General features: G+C 45.4%; 1 protein-coding gene across 1 annotated transcript; it reads right to left on the minus strand.

Moving 5' to 3' along the window:
- Nucleotides 1-852: 852 nt before the first annotated feature.
- LOC134971215 (uncharacterized) lies at nt 853-2714 on the minus strand. The gene is made up of 2 exons (XM_063946497.1): nt 2520-2714; nt 853-1623 (listed from the first exon to the last, which is right to left on the minus strand). Exon 2 carries the CDS (start codon nt 1610-1612, stop codon nt 938-940), a length of 675 nt encoding a protein of 224 aa, XP_063802567.1. The 5' UTR covers nt 1613-1623; nt 2520-2714; the 3' UTR covers nt 853-937.
- Between the last annotated feature and the right edge of the window lie 20640 nt (nt 2715-23354).

Consider the following 23354-nt stretch of genomic DNA (forward strand, 5'->3'; position numbering starts at 1 on the left):
TGAAAGGGGAACCATGTTTGCCCATGGGTCACCTTTACCCGAATGCCAGAACCCCACTTTGAGTTATGCCTAAGTGGGTTTCTTCAGCCAATCAGGTAGTGCCACGTTGTAGCACTCTCCTGATCAGCTGTGTGCTCCTGTCCTCACTGACAGGCAGCACACGGCACTGTTACAATGTTGCGCCTATGCGCTACCTTGTAACCAATGATGGTAACTTTCTTCCCTGCGGTGGACCTAAAGTGACGTCACCGCAGAGCAGAAAGTTCACCGCATTGGTTAAAATGTAGCGCATATGCGCTACATTGTAACAGTGCCGTGTGCTGCCTGTCAGTGAGGACAGGAGCACACAGCTGATCAGGAGAGTGCTACAACGTGGCACTCCATGATCCCTTAACATGTGTTGGCAATTGTTCATTACTCACACCTGACGTTTGGTACTTTTAAAAGGGGAGCCAACACATTTCTACACACTCTAAATCTGAAATGGCTGCTACTGTGTGTGGGTCTGCTGTATTGTTTGCTGTAGGATACTTGTCACTGCTTCCTGATGCTACAATAAAACCAAGGCAGGAAAAACAACTGGGTCTGCAGGTTGTATATGTTCCGAGTAGGCTGGCCATGCTTTTTAGTTTATATTGTCCAATGTAACTGCAAAAAACTTGATGTTGACCATGTTATACAGATGGTCACACTAAATGTTCTAAGTGTTTTTCCACGGTATGATTTTGGCAAACGGACCCTACACCCTGACACAGCACACTCTCGCCCTGTCACAATATTCATCTTGGACTATACATTACTGATTTTTGTGTTTGTGTGTTGCAAATTAACCAATACACATATTTTGATTAGATAATTTATTGAAAAATACTGAACAATATATTCTGAACACATATATTTTACTTGCAACTGGCCAGCATATGATGTGCAGTACAGATTATCTTTTCTTTTTTTGGGTGCTGGGTGCAGAGGCTTGTGGTTGTTCGTGGGTGCGGCTTCGACTTGATCGTCGAACTGGTGATTGTACTGGTGTTTGGGTCGGGGTTGTTGTGCTTGAGCTTGTGGCCACATGTTGTTGTGCCATTGCACTAAAATTTTGGCTCAAAATATTTAAACTGGCCGTTAGCTGGGTATAAGCAGCTGTATTGTTGGCAATGGTTCGCGACAAATTGTCATTTATGACTTGATTATGCTGGATAATCTGTATGAGGGTTTGGTGTTGGCGCAGTTGCTCATCCATGATGCGCTGATGGGTTGCCTGCATTTGAGAATTGTCTGCCCTCATCTGCTCCATTGTGTTTGCTATCCGCCCTACCTGCACGATGAGTCTGGCAGAGTTGCGGCTAACTTTAGGCAAATGATGGGGCAAACTAGACAGGTGTTGTGTTTGGGTGTTGAGACACGCAGAGTGGTGTGCCTGTTGTGCGGCCCAACTTGACCAAAACTCAGGCGGAATTTGGCTTGTCCCTGGTGTTGAGGTCATTTGTTGAGTCTGAGAAGCTTGCGGTTGGACTGGATTGTCCTCAGTCATGTTTGCCTGTGTTTGGTCGATGGGCTGCAGGTGTAGAGTATACGTCTCCTGGCCATGGGACTGCTGGCCCTCGTCACTCATGATGGCCGGATCTGTATGGGGTGGGACACAGGAAATATTTTAGACATATGTAGCATTGGTCTTACAATATTTGTCAAGCAACATGCATTACTTCATAATATACATTTAAAAGCTAAATGGTTAACTTCTTAAACGTTACTATGTTGGTTACCTCTTAATGAATTGATGTGGCTATAAACAGATACTACTAATTTGTGAATTTATGGAGACAATTGTATGTTTCACATTCTAAATTATTGTATACACTCCATGTACTCTTTTATTATGTCTCAAAGTTAGTTTAAACAACATTCTGAAGGTTCCTTTGGCACAACACAAAAAAATATAACCATGTTTGCCACATTAGAATCAGACATTGGGCATGTCAGTCAGTGGATTTAGTAAAGAAGTACACTAAGATTGTGGTCAAAAAATGACAACTTAAACAGGTTATTTAATGTTGGATTTTGCCGTATGTATTGATTTGGTTTGTTTTGAATTATTTTGTTCAAATTTAGTTTCACATTTTTTTTGAAGTTTTGAGTGTTGTTGAGCATATTTTTTTTAAAAAATTTGAGTTTCAGGACACTGTAATTTCACACATATCATCATAACAATACGCTAACAGCATCTGCTTGCAGTCGATTATTAAAGCAAAGTTGCTTACAATTTTTATTCAATTTTTAACAAAACTAACACTGGGGCAGATGTCAATACCTGGAGAAGGTATAAGTCATTTCTAAAGCAGTGATAGGTTCAAGGTGATAATGACACAAGGCAAGCATGTCCAAAATGTGGAGTCTAAAATTACTTATAATTTTTGTACTGCTGCCTTTATCATCTTCGACCTAACAGTGTTTTGTCAGTTCCTTATGCCTTCACCTTGTTTTTACTCAAACAAAATAAAAACATTACAAACATTACTCACCAGACAACTGTGGGGAATGTGGATCTACACTCAGGGGGCTTGCCAAAAGTGCCAGTGGTGGCACCGCAGCCACTGCAGAGATGCGCCTTTGGGGGGGTGATGCAGGTGCAGGAGCAGGAGCAGCAGCAGCAGTAGGAGCGTGGACACGGGGCCTCTTGGGTGGCCTTGTAGCCACAGTAAGGCTGGCCTGTGATTGTGGCCTTTGTGTGCGCGGAGCAGACGAAGAACCTGTGTGATAGTATTGTCATTACATTTCATGTGTTTTATGTTAATGGCTAAGATGTGGGTACAGAAATAACTTACCATCATTCCCACCATCATCAGCTCTAGGCAGGGTTGGCTGTGGCCTGGATGTGCTGCTTCTCTGGCGTACTGTACAAAGAAGAAGAATGGCGAGATATGAACATAATTAGACTACTTAAAACACATATGTCGTAGCTTTACCAAGACACAATATTGCAGGATTTTAAAAACTGATTTTAAATTTTGTTAAAAAATTACAAACACAAATAGTTGGTTTTGTTACATCTATAATCTTAAATTTTACAACCTACAAAAACCACACAAAACAAGGCAAATTGTTTGTGTTTCCAAAAAAAGCACAACAAATATTTGAGTCTAATTAGTACAAAAACATAACTAACACACACAATACACCAAGCAACCACAACCTGTGTCTGACAATATGTAGTGCAACTACACTTCCCAGCATGTCCACCAACACATTTGACATTCCCTAAGTTTAAACATTATAACAGGCATGATGGGACTTGTAGTTGGACAACAGATGGAAAAACACAGGGTGGATTGGCCTGCACTACATCACCAACCCATTTGTGGACCAACACACAGGAAACATTTTACAACAAAAGTACAAAGCACAGATGTGAAAAATTATAAATATAAAATAAACTCACCATCCGCACTTGGCCGGTCCGAATCTTGGACATGAAGTGCAGAAACCACCTCTGGCGGAATCAGCGGACGTATTGGCTCCTCCCAATCTTTATAAGACGCTCGGAAGGGGTGTCCTCCCCCGGTTTGCCGAGCAGATTTTGCCTCCTTAGCCATCTTGGCCTTCACACGGCGTTTGATGTCATAGAAACGTTTCCTACAGGTGTCCTCGGTCCGCCTCACCACACCCTCACTGTTCACAGCAGCAATAACCTTCCCCCACAGGACACTCTTCCGGCGGGTCGACACTTTTGATGCATCTGAACCAAACAACTGGCGCTGATGCTTCATCAGCTCCCGCACCAGAGCCATGTTTTCTGCGTAACTAAACTTTACATTGCGGCCCGTCCTTGTACTGGTGCGTGGCTGCGGAGCCACAACACCATCACTATCAGTATCACTAGAAAACGCAGCCGCAACCTCACCCTCCTCATCACTAACCTCCTCCCTCTCACTCACCTCCTCCCTCTCACTCACCTCCTCCACCTCACTCACCTCCTCCCTCTCACTCACCTCCTCCACCACACTCACCTCTGACTGTGACATAATCTTAAGACAACACAAAAAACACAGAGAAAAAAAAACAAATAACACACTCCTCCACTACCACTACACACCACACACACGCAAACAAACACTCACTCACTCACAAACAAGGACTATAGACGAAAAGAAAAGACAAAATACAAAAAAGTTAACAGACTTTTAAATAACAGAACAACAAGTATGACAAAACAACTTACACACACAGTACAGCACTCACCAATCACAAAACTCCGCCTCCAAACCACAAAAAACTCCACAGAAATCTCCAACACCAACAACACCTTCCTCTCTCCTCTCCACTAGCTAAACCCACGAGGTGCGGTCGGTTTGGGGCGTATTTATAGTCAAGTACACAGACACTCCTCCACCACGAATACAACCAATCACGGACAAGTGACAAAAACGAAACTTAGGAAAAAAACGCGGCAGTAATGGAAAAACACTGCCGTAACAGACATGTGACGCATTCGTAAAAAACACATTAAACTCGGCCGCAAAATAACAAAATCGGCCGCATTATACACCAGAAAACCACGAATGACATCGACATCGGACAACACCAAAAATACGAATACGACAGCTTAGTAAATCCATCGTAATAAATTCAAAAAGTTGCAGTTTTACACTGTCGATGTCATTCGTGATTGAACTTTGACCTATTTTCGGGAATTACGAATGTTAGTAAATGTACCCCTGTGTCGGCAGTCGGCAGGCAGTCCGTCCATCCATAATTGTATTATTATTATAATATATACCACCTAACCGTGGTTTTTTTATACCACCTAACCGTGGCAGTCCGTCCATAATTGTATACTAGTATCCAATCCATCCATCTCCATTGTTTACCTGAGGTGCCTTTTAGTTCTGCCTATAAAATATGGAGAACAAAAAAGTTGAGGTTCCAAAATTAGGGAAAGATCAAGATCCACTTCCACCTCGTGCTGAAGCTGCTGCCACTAGTCATGGCCGAGACGATGAAATGCCAGCAACGTCGTCTGCCAAGGCCGATGCCCAATGTCATAGTACAGAGCATGTCAAATCCAAAACACCAAATATCAGAAAAAAAAGGACTCCAAAACCTAAAATAAAATTGTCGGAGGAGAAGCGTAAACTTGCCAATATGCCATTTACCACACGGAGTGGCAAGGAACGGCTGAGGCCCTGGCCTATGTTCATGGCTAGTGGTTCAGCTTCACATGAGGATGGAAGCACTCAGCCTCTCGCTAGAAAACTGAAAAGACTCAAGCTGGCAAAAGCACCGCAAAGAACTGTGCGTTCTTTGAAATCCCAAATCCACAAGGAGAGTCCAATTGTGTCGTTTGCGATGCCTGACCTTCCCAACACTGGACGTGAAGAGCATGCGCCTTCCACTATTTGCATGCCCCCTGCAAGTGCTGGAAGGAGCACCCGCAGTCCAGTTCCTGATAGTCAGATTGAAGATGTCAGTGTTGAAGTACACCAGGATGAGGAGGATATGGGTGTTGCTGGCGCTGGGGAGGAAATTGACCAGGAGGATTCTGATGGTGAGGTGGTTTGTTTAAGTCAGGCACCCGGGGAGACACCTGTTGTCCGTGGGAGGAATATGGCCGTTGACATGCCAGGTGAAAATACCAAAAAAATTAGCTCTTCGGTGTGGAGGTATTTCACCAGAAATGCGGACAACAGGTGTCAAGCCGTGTGTTCCCTTTGTCAAGCTGTAATAAGTAGGGGTAAGGACGTTAACCACCTCGGAACATCCTCCCTTATACGTCACCTGCAGCGCATTCATAATAAGTCAGTGACAAGTTCAAAAACTTTGGGTGACAGCGGAAGCAGTCCACTGACCAGTAAATCCCTTCCTCTTGTAACCAAGCTCACGCAAACCACCCCACCAACTCCCTCAGTGTCAATTTCCTCCTTCCCCAGGAATGCCAATAGTCCTGCAGGCCATGTCACTGGCAAGTCTGACGAGTCCTCTCCTGCCTGTGATTCCTCCGATGCATCCTTGCGTGTAACGCCTACTGCTGCTGGCGCTGCTGTTGTTGCCGCTGGGAGTCGATGGTCATCCCAGAGGGGAAGTCGTAAGCCCACTTGTACTACTTCCAGTAAGCAATTGACTGTTCAACAGTCCTTTGCGAGGAAGATGAAATATCACAGCAGTTATCCTACTGCAAAGCGGATAACTGAGTCCTTGACAACTATGTTGGTGTTAGACGTGCGTCCGGTATCCGCCGTTAGTTCACAGGGAACTAGACAATTTATTGAGGCAGTGTGCCCCCGTTACCAAATACCATCTAGGTTCCACTTCTCTAGGCAGGCGATACCGAGAATGTACACGGACGTCAGAAAAAGACTCACCAGTGTCCTAAAAAATGCAGTTGTACCCAATGTCCACTTAACCACGGACATGTGGACAAGTGGAGCAGGGCAGGGTCAGGACTATATGACTGTGACAGCCCACTGGGTAGATGTATGGACTCCCGCCGCAAGAACAGCAGCGGCGGCACCAGTAGCAGCATCTCGCAAACGCCAACTCTTTCCTAGGCAGGCTACGCTTTGTATCACCGCTTTCCAGAATACGCACACAGCTGAAAACCTCTTACGGCAACTGAGGAAGATCATCGCGGAATGGCTTACCCCAATTGGACTCTCCTGTGGATTTGTGGCATCGGACAACGCCAGCAATATTGTGTGTGCATTAAATATGGGCAAATTCCAGCACGTCCCATGTTTTGCACATACCTTGAATTTGGTGGTGCAGAATTTTTTAAAAAACGACAGGGGCGTGCAAGAGATGCTGTCGGTGGCCAGAAAAATTGCGGGACACTTTCGGCGTACAGGCACCACGTACAGAAGACTGGAGCACCACCAAAAACTACTGAACCTGCCCTGCCATCATCTGAAGCAAGAAGTGGTAACGAGGTGGAATTCAACCCTCTATATGCTTCAGAGGTTGGAGGAGCAGCAAAAGGCCATTCAAGCCTATACAATTGAGCACGATATAGGAGATGGAATGCACCTGTCTCAAGTGCAGTGGAGAATGATTTCAACGTTGTGCAAGGTTCTGATGCCCTTTGAACTTGCCACACGTGAAGTCAGTTCAGACACTGCCAGCCTGAGTCAGGTCATTCCCCTCATCAGGCTTTTGCAGAAGAAGCTGGAGGCATTGAAGAAGGAGCTAACACGGAGCGATTCCGCTAGGCATGTGGGACTTGTGGATGCAGCCCTTAATTCGCTTAACAAGGATTCACGGGTGGTCAATCTGTTGAAATCAGAGCACTACATTTTGGCCACCGTGCTCGATCCTAGATTTAAAGCCTACCTTGGATCTCTCTTTCCGGCAGACACAGGTCTGCTGGGGTTGAAAGACCTGCTGGTGACAAAATTGTCAAGTCAAGCGGAACGCGACCTGTCAACATCTCCTCCTTCACATTCTCCCGCAACTGGGGGTGCGAGGAAAAGGCTCAGAATTCCGAGCCCACCCACTGGCGGTGATGCAGGGCAGTCTGGAGCGACTGCTGATGCTGACATCTGGTCCGGACTGAAGGACCTGACAACGATTACGGACATGTCGTCTACTGTCACTGCATATGATTCTCTCAACATTGATAGAATGGTGGAGGATTATATGAGTGACCGCATCCAAGTAGGCACGTCACACAGTCCGTACTTATACTGGCAGGAAAAAGAGGCAATTTGGAGGCCCTTGCACAAACTGGCTTTATTCTACCTAAGTTGCCCTCCCACAAGTGTGTACTCCGAAAGAGTGTTTAGTGCCGCCGCTCACCTTGTCAGCAATCGGCGTACGAGGTTACATCCAGAAAATGTGGAGAAGATGATGTTCATTAAAATGAATTATAATCAATTCCTCCGCGGAGACATTGACCAGCAGCAATTGCCTCCACAAAGTACACAGGGAGCTGAGATGGTGGATTCCAGTGGGGACGAATTGATAATCTGTGAGGAGGGGGATGTACACGGTGATATATCGGAGGGTGAAGATGAGGTGGACATCTTGCCTCTGTAGAGCCAGTTTGTGCAAGGAGAGATTAATTGCTTCTTTTTGGGGGGGGGTCCAAACCAACCCGTCATATCAGTCACAGTCGTGTGGCAGACCCTGTCACTGAAATGATGGGTTGGTTAAAGTGTGCATGTCCTGTTTTGTTTATACAACATAAGGGTGGGTGGGAGGGCCCAAGGATAATTCCATCTTGCACCTCTTTTTTCTTTTCTTTTTCTTTGCATCATGTGCTGATTGGGGAGGGTTTTTTGGAAGGGACATCCTGCGTGACACTGCAGTGCCACTCCTAGATGGGCCCGGTGTTTGTGTCGGCCACTAGGGTCGCTTATCTTTCTCACACAGTCAGCTACCTCATTGCGCCTCTTTTTTTCTTTGCGTCATGTGCTGTTTGGGGAGGGTTTTTTGGAAGGGACATCCTGCGTGACACTGCAGTGCCACTCCTAGATGGGCCCGGTGTTTGTGTCGGCCACTAGGGTCGCTTATCTTACTCACACAGTCAGCTACCTCATTGCGCCTCTTTTTTTCTTTGCGTCATGTGCTGTTTGGGGAGGGTTTTTTGGAAGGGACATCCTGCGTGACACTGCAGTGCCACTCCTAGATGGGCCCGGTGTTTGTGTCGGCCACTAGGGTCGCTTATCTTACTCACACAGCGACCTCGGTGCAAATTTTAGGACTAAAAATAATATTGTGAGGTGTGATGTGTTCAGAATAGGCTGAAAATGAGTGTAAATTATGTTTTTTGAGGTTAATAATACTTTGGGATCAAAATTACCCCCAAATTCTATGATTTAAGCTGTTTTTTAGGTTTTTTTGAAAAAAACACCCGAATCCAAAACACACCCGAATCCGACAAAAAAAATTCGGTGAGGTTTTGCCAAAACGCGGTCGAACCCAAAACACGGCCGCGGAACCGAACCCAAAACCAAAACACAAAACCCGAAAAATTTCAGGCGCTCATCTCTAGTAGTAACGAGGTGGAATTCAACCCTCTATATGCTTCAGAGGATGGAGGAGCAGCAAAAGGCCATTCAAGCCTATACATCCACCTACGATATAGGCAAAGGAGGGGGAATTCACCTGACTCAAGCACAGTGGAGAATGATTTCCGTCTTGTGCAAGGTTCTCCAACCCTTCGAACTTGCCAAACGTGAAGTCAGTGCAGACCCTGCCAGCTTGAATCAGGTCATTCCCCTCATCAGGTTTTGCAGAAGCAGCTGGAGAAATTGAAGGAGGAGCTAATACGGAGAGATTCCGCAGAGTATGTGGGACTTGTGGATGGAGCCCTTCATTCGCTTTGCCAGGATTCAAGGGTGGTCAATCTGTTGAAATCAGAGCACTACATTTTGGCCACCGTGCTCGATCCTAGGTTTAAAACCTACGTTGTATCTCTCTTTCCGGCAGACACAAGTCTGCAGAGGTTCAAAGACCTGCTGGTGAGAAAATTGTCAACTCAAACGGAACGTGACCAGTCAACAGCTCCTCCTTCATGTTGTCCCGCAACTGGGGCTGCAAGGAAAAGGATAAGATATCCTAGCCCACCCGCTGGAGGTGATGCAGGGCAGTCAGGAGCAAGTGCTGACATCTGGTCCAGACTGAAGGACCTGCCAACGATTACTGATATGTCTACTGTCACTGCATATGATTCTGTCACCACTGAAAGAATGGTGGAGGATTATATGAGTGACAGCATCCTAGTAGGCATGTCAGACAGTCCGTACGTATACTGGCAGGAAAAAGAGGCAATTTGGATGCCCTTGCACAAACTGGCTTTATTTTACCTAAGTTGCCCCCTCCCTCCAGTGTGTACTCCGAAAGAGTGTTTAGTGCAGCCGCTCACCTTGTCAGCAATCGGCGTACGAGGTTACTTCCAGAAAATGTGGAGAAGATGATGATCATCAAAATGAATTCCTCTGGGAAGACCTTTACCAGCATTTGCCTCCAGAAAGTACACCTGTGATCAGGGCCGGTGCTAGGGTGTTCGGCGCCCTCCTGCAAACTATATATTTTGCGCCCTCCTACAAATACACATGTGGCCACTCTCATCCTACCCACAAGCAGTTGCATCACGCCTGCGACTAGCTGTAGCAAGCTTTGTCTGGTTTGCAGGAGCATACACACCATATGGATCGCGGATGCTTGCACACTGATGGGCAAGCTTATTACAGAAAACGTGTCCCCTTTACAACAATTAGCCTTTAAGCTGAGAAGGGACACATCTGAATATCCTCTAGACATGTCTCATAGTTTGAAATGTTAGTAGAGGGAGAGGGTGACAGGGAGAGGGTGAGAGTAAGTGGGTGACAGGGAGAGGATGGCAAGACAGATAGGGTGACACTGAGAGGGTGAGAGTCAGTGGGTGACAGGGAAAGGATGGCAGGACAGAGAGGGTGACAGAGAGAGGATGATAGACAGAGAGGGTGACGGGGAGAGGATTAGAGTCAGTGGGTGATAGGAGAGTTAGTGGGTGACAAGAGACAAGTGACAACACATCTTAATATATAGAAAAAAGGAGAAATAGAAAATTGTGCAATAATCTCTTACCACATGTTTTCACTTATTAAAATGCATAGAAAAAAAACATGTAATCACCCTTGTATATTTCATGTCATTTCCTCATATTGTCTGTAAATTCTTAGGTTATTGGATATTGCCAATATAGAAAGATCCTTCAATGTCCATATAACAAGTAAATTGTTGTTGGAACCAAGGTGAAGGTTTTGTGGAATAGAAATATGCTGCATTAGTTTTCTGTTACATATGTGCAGTGACACAGATTATTTTGTTCATTAGCACACCTTAATATGACACCCACACCCGCACCCAACACACATTAATATGACCCCCCCCCTCCCCAACACACATTAATATGACACCCCCATCCCCAACACACATTACTATGACATCCCCCCTCCCGACACACATTAATATGACCCCCCCCTCCCCAACACACATTAATATGACACCCCCCTCCCCATCACACATTAATATGACACCCCCCTCCCCAACACACATTAATATGACACCCCCATCCCCAACACACATTAATATGACACCCCCCTCCCCAACACACATTAATATGACACCCCCATCTCCAACACACATTAATATGACACCCCCATCCCCAACACACATTAATATGACACCCCCGTCCCCAACACACATTAATATTACACCCCCCCATCCGCAACACACTTTAATATGACACCCCTCGTCCCCAACACACATTAATATGAATCCCCTCCTCCCCAACACACATTAATATGACACGCCCACCCCAACACACATTAATATGACACCCCCCTCCACAAAACACATTAATTTGACACCCCCGTCCCCAACACACATTAATATGACACCCCCCTCCACAAAACACATTCATTTGACACCCCCCTCCCCAACACACAATAATATGACACCCCATCCCCAAAACACATTAATATGACACCCCCCGTCCCTGACACACATTAATATGACACCCCTCTCCCCAACGCACATTAATATGACATCCCGTCCCCAAAACACATTAATATGACACCCCCCTCCCCAACACACATTAATATGACACCCCCCTCCCCAACACACATTAATATGACACCACCCTCCCCAACACACATTAATATGACACCCCCCTTCCCCAACACACATTAATATGACACCCCCCTTCCCAACACACATTAATATGACACCCCCCTCCCCAACACACATTAATATGACACCACCCCTCCCCAACACACATTAATATGACCCCCCCTCCCCAACACACATTAATATGACACCCCCCTCCCCAACACACATTAATATGACACCCCCGTTCCCAGCACACATTAATAGGAAACCCCCCCCATCCCCAACACACATTAATATGACACCTCCGTCCCCAACACACAATAATATGACACCCCATCCCCAAAACACATTAATATGACACCCACCTCCCAACACACATTAATATGACACCCACATCCCCAACACACATTAATATGACACCCCCATCCCCAACACACATTAATATGACACCCCAGTCCCCAACACACATTAATATGACACCCCCGTCCCCAGCACACATTAATAGGAAACCCCCCCGTCCCCAACACACATTAATATGACACCTCCGTCCCCAACACACAATAATATGACACCCCTTCCCAAAAACACATTAATATGACACCCCCCTCCCAACACACATTAATATGACACCCACATCCCCAACACACATTAATATGACACCCCCCATCCCCAACACACATTAATATGACACCCCATCCCCAACACACATTAATATGGCACCCCCCTCCACAACACACCTTAATATGACACACCCATCCCCAACACACATTAATATGACCCTGCCCAATACACATTAATATGACACCCCCATCCCCAACACACATTAATTTGATACCCCTCGTCCCCAACACACATTAATATGAAACCCCCCTCTCCAACACACATTAATATGACACCCCCATCCCCAACACACATTAATATGACACCCCCTGCACAAAAAACATTAATTTGACACCCCCCTCCCCAACACACATTAATATGACACCCCCGTCCCCAACACACAATAATATGACACCTTATCCCCAAAACACATGAATATGACACCCCCCGTCCCCGACACACATTAATATGACCCCCCCCAACGCACATTATTATGACACCCCCATCCCCAAAACACATTAATATGACACCCCTCTCCCCAACACACATTAATATGACACCCCCCTTCCCAACACACATTAATATGACACCCCCTCCCCAACACACATTAATATGACACCCCCGTCCCCAAAACACATTAATATGACATGTAACAAAAGGATTGAACAGATTCCTATAGTGGTGCCAACAAACAAAATTTTTTAAACATTACCCATTAGGGTCAAGAGTTCATCGATATTTTCATGGGCAGTCCATTGGATGATTCAATTTCGAATGCAGATATGTAAAGAAAAACAATATATACAAATGCTCAGAGTGAGCCCTTCATGGGCTGCTTCAGTGTATAACTTCCACCTGGGATCCTTCTATGCCCTTCTATTCGGGAAGTGTGATGGATTATTCTTACAGGTTCACCCTCTATGTGAATGGTGAAATGCTGCTTACATCCGTTCTTACTTTCAAACACTGTGGATCACTCCTATAAAGGTTTCTTTCACCCTTGTGTACTTCTAGGGTTTAGGATATAGTGCCAGGCATACACACTGGATTCTCCTTATAAATGATGCTCACTTTATGCTTACATTCAAAGGACGCTGATCTTTCACATAAAGGTTTCTTTTAGGGGAAGGCTGTGTTCTTCTCACTCATTCCTTAATATGCTTTGTGCACAATAAAGCAGAAAGACGAAGGAATTTGTGAGAATATAAAAAAATGTATTTATAAAAAACATAAATAATAAAATATTGCTTTAAAACTAACAAATGTTGACAACAAACATAAGTGACCAAGATGTTCAATGGTATGGCAAAAACGTGAGAATGCAGATGACGCCCATCCCCAACACACATTAATATGACACCCCCCTCCACAAATCACATTAATTTGACACCCCCGTCCCCAACACACATTAATATGAAACCCCCTCTCCCCAACGCACATTAATATGACACCCCCTCTCCCCAACGCACATTAATATGACACCCCCGTCCCCAACATACATTAATATGACACCCACATCCCCAACACACATTAATATGACACCCCCGTCCCCAACATACATTAATATGACACCCACATCCCCAACACACATTAATATGAAACCCCCTCTCCCCAACGCACATTAATATGACACCCCCCTCCCCAACACACATTAATATGACACCCCATCCCCAAAACACATTAATATGACACCCCCTGTCCCCAACACACATTAATATGACACCCCCGTGCCCAACACACATTAATATGACACCCCCGTCCCCAACACACATTAATATGACACCCCCTCTCCCCAACGCACATTAATATGACACCCCCGTCCCCAACATACATTAATATGACACCCACATCCCCAACACACATTAATATGAAACCCCCTCTCCCCAATGCACATTAATATGACACCCCCGTCCCCTAAACACATTAATATGACACCCCGCTCCCCAACACACATTAATATGACACCCCATCCCCAAAACACATTAATATGACACCCCCTGTCCCCAACACACATTAATATGACACCCCCATCCCCAACACACATTAATATGACACCCCCGTCCCCAACACACATTAATATGACACCCCCGTCCCCAACACACATTAATATGACACCCCCGTCCCCAACACACATTAATATGACACCCCCAAACACACATTAATATGACACCCCAGTCCCCAACACACATTAATATGACACCCCCCGGCCCCAACACACATTAATATGACACCCCCGTCCCCAACACACATTAATATGACACCCTCTGTCCCCAACACACAATATGACACCCTCCGTCCCCAACACACATTCATTTGACACCCCCCAGTGCACATTAATATGACACCGCCTCCCTCCCCAGCACACACTAATATGACCCACCCCCCAACCCAGCACACATTATTATGATAGTTTCTCTCCTCCCCCTTCTCCCTTCGATCTACAACAGAAATACCTCCTCTATGTGACGCTGTGGCGGGCTGCTAGTGCTGCTCTTCTTCCCATGGCTGCTGGCAGCTGGCTCCTCCAGTCTGTGCACAGTCAAGTGTACAGCATGTGACTTCCTGTCTGTGCATTGATGCTGCTCCGTGTCCATGCTTGAATCCAAAACTGATAGGACGGGAGGGGTGAGTGGTGCAGAAGACTGCCATGTCTTCAGTCACAGGGGGGAGGAGAGGGAAGGGAGGAGCGGCAATACTGCTGCCTGTCTTAATAAGGAAGCGGGGAGGAACAAACAGGGGGTGGGAGATTTCTGACATGAGTGTGTGAAGAGCTTCTGTTCATGCTGCCGGCACTGGTATGTAAATAATAATAGTGCTGTGGCAGCCAGCACCGACACTGCATATAAGCAAGGTCGCAGAGCAGGGAGAGCGCCTCTCCAGCCCAGCGCCTCCCTGCTTTGCAGACCTTGCTGAGCGGGTAGCCGGGCCTGGCTGTGATGGTGGATTCCAGTGGGGACAAATTAATACTCTGTGAGGAGGATGTACACAAAGAAAGGGGTGAGGATGAGGTCAACATCTTGCCTCTGTAGAGCCAGTTTGTGCAAGGAAAGTTTGATTGCTTCTTTTTTGGTGGGGACCCAAACAAACCAGTCATTTCAGCCACAGTCATGTGGCAGACCCTGTTGCTGAAATGACTGGTTTGTTAAAGCGTGCATGTCCTGTTTATACAACATAAGGGTGGATAGGAGGGCCCAAGGACAATTCCATCTTGCACCTCTTTTTCTTCTTTGGATCATGTGCTGTTTGGGGACTAGTTTTTTAAAGTGCCATCCTGTTTGACACTGCCATACAAGTCCAGGGGTACTGCTGTATAAGTCCAGGGGAACTGCCATATAAGTCCAGTCAAGTGGTGGTGTCTTGTGCTGTCATAAGTCCAGTGGTGGTGTCCTGTGCTGTGTATTATTGACTCCAAATAAAAGGGTTATATACATTACTTATATAATTATCCAAATCATTTTTACAGGGTTTGCCCTGTGTGGTGTAGGGGTACACTCAACTGTGCTGCATATTATTATATTAGCTCCAAATAAAAGGGTTATTATTATCCAAGTTAATTTTACAGGCTTTGCCGTGTGTGTGTGGTTTAGGGTTACGCTCTCCTGTGCCACCAATATTGTGCGTATATTACATCTGGGCAAATTCCAGCGCGTCCCATGTTGTCTGTAACGCACACTTGTGTCGCTTAGCTTAGTCATACAGCTACCTCATTGCACCTCTTTTTCTTCTTTGCATGATGTGCTGTTTGGGGCCTAGTTTTTTTTAAGTGCCATCCTGTCTGCCATTGCAGTGCCACTCCTAGATGGGCCAGGTGTTTGTGCTGCACACATGTGTCGCTTAGCTTAGCCATCCAGCTACCTCATTGCACCTCTTTTTCTTCTTTCCATCATGTGCTGTTTGGGGCCTATTTTTTAAATCTGCCATTCTGTCTGCCACTGCAGTGCCACTCCTAGATGGGCCAGGTGTACCGCACACTTGTGTCGCTTAGCTTAGTCATCCAGCCACCTCGGTGCAACCTTTTGGCCTAAAATCAATATTGTGAGGCATGAGGTGTTCAGAATAGACTGGAAATGAGTGGAAATGAATGTTATTGAGGTTAACAATACAGCAGGATCAAAATTACCCCCAAATTCTGTGATCTTAGCTGTTTTTATGTTTTGTTTTTTTTAATCATCCAGATCCAAAACCAAAACCAAAACACGAAAGGGTGGTTTTGGCAAAACCAATCCAGATTCAAAACACGAGCATGGAACAAGAACCAAAACTCAAAACACGAAAAGTGCCCGCCGCACATCTCTACAAAACTGAAAAGTTGATACTGTATATCAGTGTCGACATGAAATGTTAACAAGTTAAATGTCAACATTCCGAACATGTTGTCACCCTGAATGTGGATATTCAGATTATGCTGACACTATGGTGTCGGCGTAATGAAAGTCTACATTCTGAATGTGAACATGTTATACAACATCCCATCATTTGTAGGTGACAGCAGGGCTGCCATCAGAAATTGCGGGGCCTGGGACTGACAAATTAGGCAGCCCCCCCCCCCCCCCCCCCCCGTGGAGGAGTCAATAGAATTGCACCAGTTAATGAATGAATGAATGAATGAATGAGTGTGTGTGTGTGTGTGTGTGTATGTGTATTATATACACACACATGCATGCATACATACATACATACATGTGCCGCTGTCTGTAGAGCCCGGGATGCTGATGCCGCTGCCTGCCCGCCTCCATCCCCGCTGTTCTGCTGCTCTCCTCCGTCCTCCTGCAGCTGTATTGAAAACGTCCCTCCCAAAATGGCCGCCACCTCAGAGGAGACAGTTATTCAAGATACTAGAGGGCTCCCCTAGTATCTTAAATAACTGTCTCCTCTGTGGCGGCGGACATTTTGGGAGGGACGTTTTCAATACAGAGCTGCTGGAGTGTCGGAGGACAGCGGCAGAACAGCGGGGACGACCGCGGAACGGCGCAGACGGCGACGGGCGGGCATGTGGCTGCATGAGCATCCTGGGCCCTCCTCTCTCTGTCAGAGAGGCTGAGCCCGGGACAGATGTGCCCCCAGCACCCCCTTGATGGCGGTCCTGGGTGAAAGGGTACACTTTAAAGCAGGTGTCAATTAAAAAAAAAATACAGTATATAAAAAAAGTTTCTGGGAAAGAGAATTCTAACACCTGTTGAAATGGAACAGTTTCACATTACAGTTCTCCATTAGGTTTTTGATATTACAGCTAAAAATCATTGGAAATATATTTCAACAGTACTGGTTCTTATCAGGATAGTTGTAACTGCAGCACAAGCCTCGTTTGGCAAGATAAATACATCGGCTTCCAACAATGACGTAGCCATTGAAATTCTCTCGTTGAAGCAGAAAATAAAAGCTTCCTTTGTGCTATAAACAGAATAATTTTGTGTTGTACTATTTAATATCCTCTTGTCCATTTAAGGTTGGGGAATTGGATCGAGTGGTAATGTGAAACAGAAAAGCTTAAAACATTCTCGTCAGTAAAGGAATTTTTCTTTTCTTTATTTTTTTCCCCAACCCAATATTCTCATCTGGACATCAGTGATTCATACTATAGTTTGTTTAAATACACAAAAGAATTCAATAACTGGTTGAAGTACGATTATGCAACCTGTAACATACAACTGGATACAGAAATAATTAGTTTTGACATCTTATTTTGAAATGCATTTGAATGGGGTATGACTTATCCCCAGTACTTCATTAAGCTGACCACACATTTAGGTTTGTACAGTACATACAGTAAGTGCTTTTGCACTGTGTAAATTTAGTGCTTGCAAAATGTGTCTGTCTGTGAATAGACAAAAGTCTTTTATGAGTTGCAATTACTTTTTAGTTGTCACGCCCTGGGGGCAGGGCCGCTGGCTTTTTGAAGAGAAAAGCACTGTCCAGAGAGTCCCTTGGCACCATGCAAACCACATGTACAGTAATAATAATAATAATAATAATAATTTTATTTATATAGCGCTCTTTCTCCAACAGGACTCAAGGCGCTTTACAGACATCAAAAACAATACACATGATACAGAGGATTTGAGTAATACAACAATAGACAAGCAACACAGACATAAAAGAATAACCTAAAGCCCACAGAAAGCATAACGCAGGATTGGTGTAGGTATTTTGGGTAATAACTTCCAAGGGTTGTGTATTCCACCCTCACAGGTACCAAGTGCAGCAGCCATCTTGGGCGCTCCGCGTAGGATTACCCAGGGTGGAATAGTCTACCCCTAGAAGAGATGACACAAAATGGGGGTGATTTCAGAGTCCTACAGTTTAGAGTAGGGTTCCAACAAAACCACAAGGTCCATGTATTTTTCATCCCATCCACAAGTGTACCATATGGGGCAGCCATGTTGGGCGCACTTTGAAGGTTACACTGTGGGAGGTGAGCCATACAAGGCCAAGTTCATATATTGGAAAACTGATGTTTATGTAGCAGCATGATGTACCCTGCATGTAGGGCACAATGGAAAGGTGTGCAATCAGTGGATGTAAACATTACAGGAAAACACATGGTGGGGTGGAAGCGAGCAATGAAGAGGAAAAAAAAACCCACAGTAGCAGGTAACTAGTGGCAGAAGTAGGAGTGGGATAACATTTTGATCAGATCTTAGTACAGGTGGGAAGGAGAATGTGGGGGGCATACTCAGACGCAATGGTGATGTCCCTGCTGATCCTGGTCCTCTTCCCCCACAGTTCCCTGTTCATCTTGATGGTTAGGCCCAGGGGCAGACTTGATGTTCTCAGCCAGAGAGGTGGTAAGCCTGGTCTTGGTGTTCTCATGTTTGAGGCGAGGAGAGGCCACATAAAGTTCCAGAGTATTTAGGTTGTAATGCAGTCGTTTGCTATCTTATTAGTTTGTTTGCCTTCTGTTTTCCTTCGGTTTAACATAGGTATAACACTGCTATTGATATTAGCTGCCACTTAATAACTAGCCACTTCATATACTAGCCACTGCAGCATCCTAATAGGCCTGGCGTCCTATGCTGTACTGGTTAAGTAAGTCTACAAACACAAGCTCTTTGTGATTACAACCCCCTCCCCCACACAGCAACCCTCCTCCAAAGGTGTTAATCACTACCAAATGTGAGATCACTAAACCCAGTCAATCACAAAGTTTTTGCTGACTACAGATATTAATCCACTTAACAATTTACCAAATATATCCTTTAGCTAGAAACAGTGGTCAGCCCTCTGCATTAGTTACCTGTTGGTGAAAAGGAGAGACAGGAGGTGCAGCGACAGTGCCGACCCCAGGGCCTTGCACCCAGTGTGACGGCACTACTCCACACCTATAGTTATGGCCCTGACTACACTTATGTAAGACTAGCTGTTCTACGCGTTCTTTGCATGGAAGTTTCTGATTTTCATGGTTATAAATATAAATGAGTGTTAAAATTTGGTAAATCTATAGAGCTGTTAAATTGCAACGTCTTAATATAAGTAAATATTAATCCATGGTTCTTGGCATTACCCGAGGAGCACCCATAGCATATACGGTAAAAAGTGAGTAGACCATTTTTGTAGTTTATTAAATTCTACACATTAGAGGTACAATCCAAATTTTTCATCCATTTGGGCGTTATCGTTCATGCAACGAAAGCCATGCATTGGTAATGATGTTATTATGTCAATCCCCTTTTCATCCCCTTAGGGGAGGTTTATTAAAATTCTAATTATGTCGTTTTCCTATTTCCCACCTGCAGAATGGGTTCACTACGATATGCCGGCGGTCGGGCTCCCGGCGACCAGCATACCGGCGCCGGGAGCCCGACCGCCGGCTTACCGACAGTGTGGCGAGCGCAAATGGGCCCCTTGCGGGCTCGCTGCGCTCACCACGCTACGGACACGCTACACGCGCCACACTATTTTATTCTCCCTCCAGGGGGGTCGTGGACCCCCACGAGGGAGAGTAAGTGTTGGTATGCTGGCTGTCGGGCTCCCGGCGCCGGTATGCTGGTCGCCAGGAGCCCGACCGCCGGCATACTGAAGACCACCCTGCAGAATACCTATGTTACATTTCAACTTTCTAACATATCGACAAGTAAGAGAATTAGTGATGAGTGAGTGAGTGAGTCAGTGAGTGAGTGAGTGAGTGAGTGAGTCAGTGAGTGAGTGATTTTTGTAGTTTATTGAATTCTACACACTGGAGGTGCAATCCAAATTTTGATCCAATTGTCCGTTTGGGCGTTATCGTTCCTGCAAAGCAAGTGACTCATCTGTAATGACGTCATTATGTCATCCCCCTTTTCATCCTCTTAGGGGAGGTTTTTTAAAACTCTAATTACGTAGTTTTCCTATTTCCCATCTGGAGAATACCTACTGTATGTTAAATTTGAGCTTCCTAACATACTGTATCGGGAAGTAAGAGAATTATTGATGAGTGAGTGACTGAGTGAGTGAGTGCTTTCGTATTTATATATATAGATCAGAACAGTTTTCAAGTTATTGATAATGTTATTTGCTGCGCTAAGGTAAAAGGTTTCATGTATCTGAAAGTGTATGTACTTGGACAGATACAAAAACGTAAGCTAAAGACACATATACAGCATGAGAAAACAGACGTCTGCTGCATACAGCTATAGAACTCTCCCAGTGAGAGAAAAATGGATCATTCAGGATCCAATGTTGTATGTTGGCTGCTGACTCTATACACCAATGCCATCAGCAGGATTTTCAATTGTAACCATTTGCTTGCATGGCTTATATATAGTATTGTGTCGTTCATGACAGCTACACTCGGATGTAGCTCAGTCTTTCCCATGCCAAGATTATGTTGGTTCAAGAGGGAAAATGGGCAACCGGTTCACTCCTGTGAGGGATACATCTTGATGCTTTATTTGCATTGAGATTCCATACAGTCTCGGAATGAACTTATACTACTGGAGCACATTTAGTTCTTTGGCAGTATAGTATAGTATAGTATAGTATAGTATAGTATAGTATTTCTTTATCTATATGATGGGGATGTGATATCTGAATACCACCTTGAGGGCTGCCGTCAGAAATTGCAGGGCCCAGGAATGACAAAATAAGCATGGCCACACCCCATATCCACACACACACACACTGCCCAATGGCCAATCACACACATACGCGCTGCCCCATAGCCACACACACGCACACATACACACACGCACACACACACACACACACACACACACACGCACACTCAAACTGCCCCATAACCACACCCATTAGTAAACCTACACACACGGCCCCATAGCCACCCAGCCAACACAACTGCTTGCACAACCCCCTCGCAGCCCCCACAGCTGACCATTCTGGGTTCAGCAGGAGGCAGAGGTTGCAGCAGGCTTGCAGCGTTCCATGAGCGCATTGAGAGGGAGCCTGGATGACAGCAGTATTGATCAGGACCAACTGGTGCACCATCAGTCAGCAGACAACCATGGAGGGATAGCCGGCGGCAGTATGTCAAATTTGCTGCTGGCCAAGAGCTAATCAGAGCTCGTAGACCAGAAACCAATCAAGAGCTTCCGAGTGGTAATGCAGATGCTTTGGACTATGAAAAACTAAAAAGAGAAATTCTGACTTGCTTGGAATTTACACTGTTGGTCCAACTGCAAAGTGTGCACCGCTGAGTGTACTACATGGACAAACCCCACAGATCACAAATGCATGACCTCATCCACCTGACAATAAAAGGTTAAAACCAGAGACATTAACTGGACCCCAGATGGTGGAAAGAGTTATTTGCGGTCCCTGCCTTTGGTTTTGCGCAAGTGGGTGAGCCAATGGGATCCTAAGACAGCTGATTAGCTAGTAAAGATGATGGAAAGGTATCCAGCATCAGAGGAACTACTGGAAATACTGCAGCAGACCCTAGTTCCATGACAGCGCACTCCTGTAAAAACTGGTAAGACTGTTATGTGGGAAAAGGGTCCTGGGCAGTTAAGAGAACTCAAAAATAAAGAGACTGTAAGCGCTCAGTCCAAAGATGGGCCAGTGAAGCAAGAAAAGTCTCAGCCATCTAAAAGACTTGACAGTCATGTGCAAGGACATGTTGTTGCTAATTGTCTGGTTGTTCAAGAACTCATGCAATGTGATGCTGTCTTTGAATATCACAGAATATCTTACTTTGCCAATATAGCCTGTACTGTTGCACCTTCGGCTGAGCCCAAAAACAAATGTGTGAAATTTTTATGTACGGTAACCATGTAGAGGCATTGTTAGACTCAGGAAGCTTAAGGGGAAGCAGTCAAATGACCGCCGATTAGGATCCCGGCAGTCAGGATACCGACACCGGAATCCCGACACCAGTTGAAATACCGGCGGTCGGAATCCTGACCGAAGTCTGGTTTGGCCACTTGGGTGGTGGTCCACGCCATCACCCGAGGGGGAATATTATCCTGTGACAACACCCGAAGCGTGGCGAGCGCAGCTTAAGTACCATTGTGAAAGTTAAGTTGATAAATTCTTTAAAGTTCCAGCGCACAACTGTTGGTGTAACTTACATCCATGGTGACATCCGCCTTTATAATACTGCTGAAGCGAATATTGAGACCCCTTGTGGTTCAGCGATTGTTAATGTAGGAGTGGTCCCTTCCTTACTACATGATGCTATAATAGGGAGAGACTTTCCCCATTTTTGGAAATTATGGGAATCCCATATGGTCACCAGTGTGAATAGCATAGAGCCAGTAGACCATCCTGGTGATATACTGACTGCAGATGTGACCTCGAAACCCTCAGACCCATTTTCTTTTGCTTGTATGGCTGGGGAAGTAATAGACAATGAGGAACAAAATGAGGAACCTCCTCCAGGGGAAGGAGAAGCTAGAGTTGGTGCTGAAAGTATGCCTCATCTTGAAGTGAGACAGGATCTGTTTGCATCAGAACAGTTAAGGTACCCCACTTTGATAAGAGCCAGAGCAAATGTGAAAGTTAAAGGATTACGTACCCATACATGGCCCTCCTCAATGAGCTCTTGTACCAAGTGACAAAAAGGGGTGAGGATGTGTTAAAACAGCTCATGGTTCAATATAAGAGAACTGTGTTGGACCTAGCTCATGCTCACATCACTGCAGGACACGTAGGGTTTGAAAAGACCACTGAGAGGATTGTGCAGCTGGTCTATTGGCCTGGGTTGTATAAGATGTGTCTGAATATTGTTCTTCCTG

This window comes from Pseudophryne corroboree, chromosome 1, assembly GCF_028390025.1.
Source record: "Pseudophryne corroboree isolate aPseCor3 chromosome 1, aPseCor3.hap2, whole genome shotgun sequence".
In the NCBI taxonomy this organism is placed as follows: Eukaryota; Metazoa; Chordata; class Amphibia; order Anura; family Myobatrachidae; genus Pseudophryne; species Pseudophryne corroboree.

What these genes read in the sequence shown, in the direction of transcription:
- LOC134971215 (XM_063946497.1), bottom strand. Translation starts at nt 1,612, where the DNA reads ATGAGTGACGAGGGCCAGCAGTCCCATGGCCAGGAGACGTATACTCTA.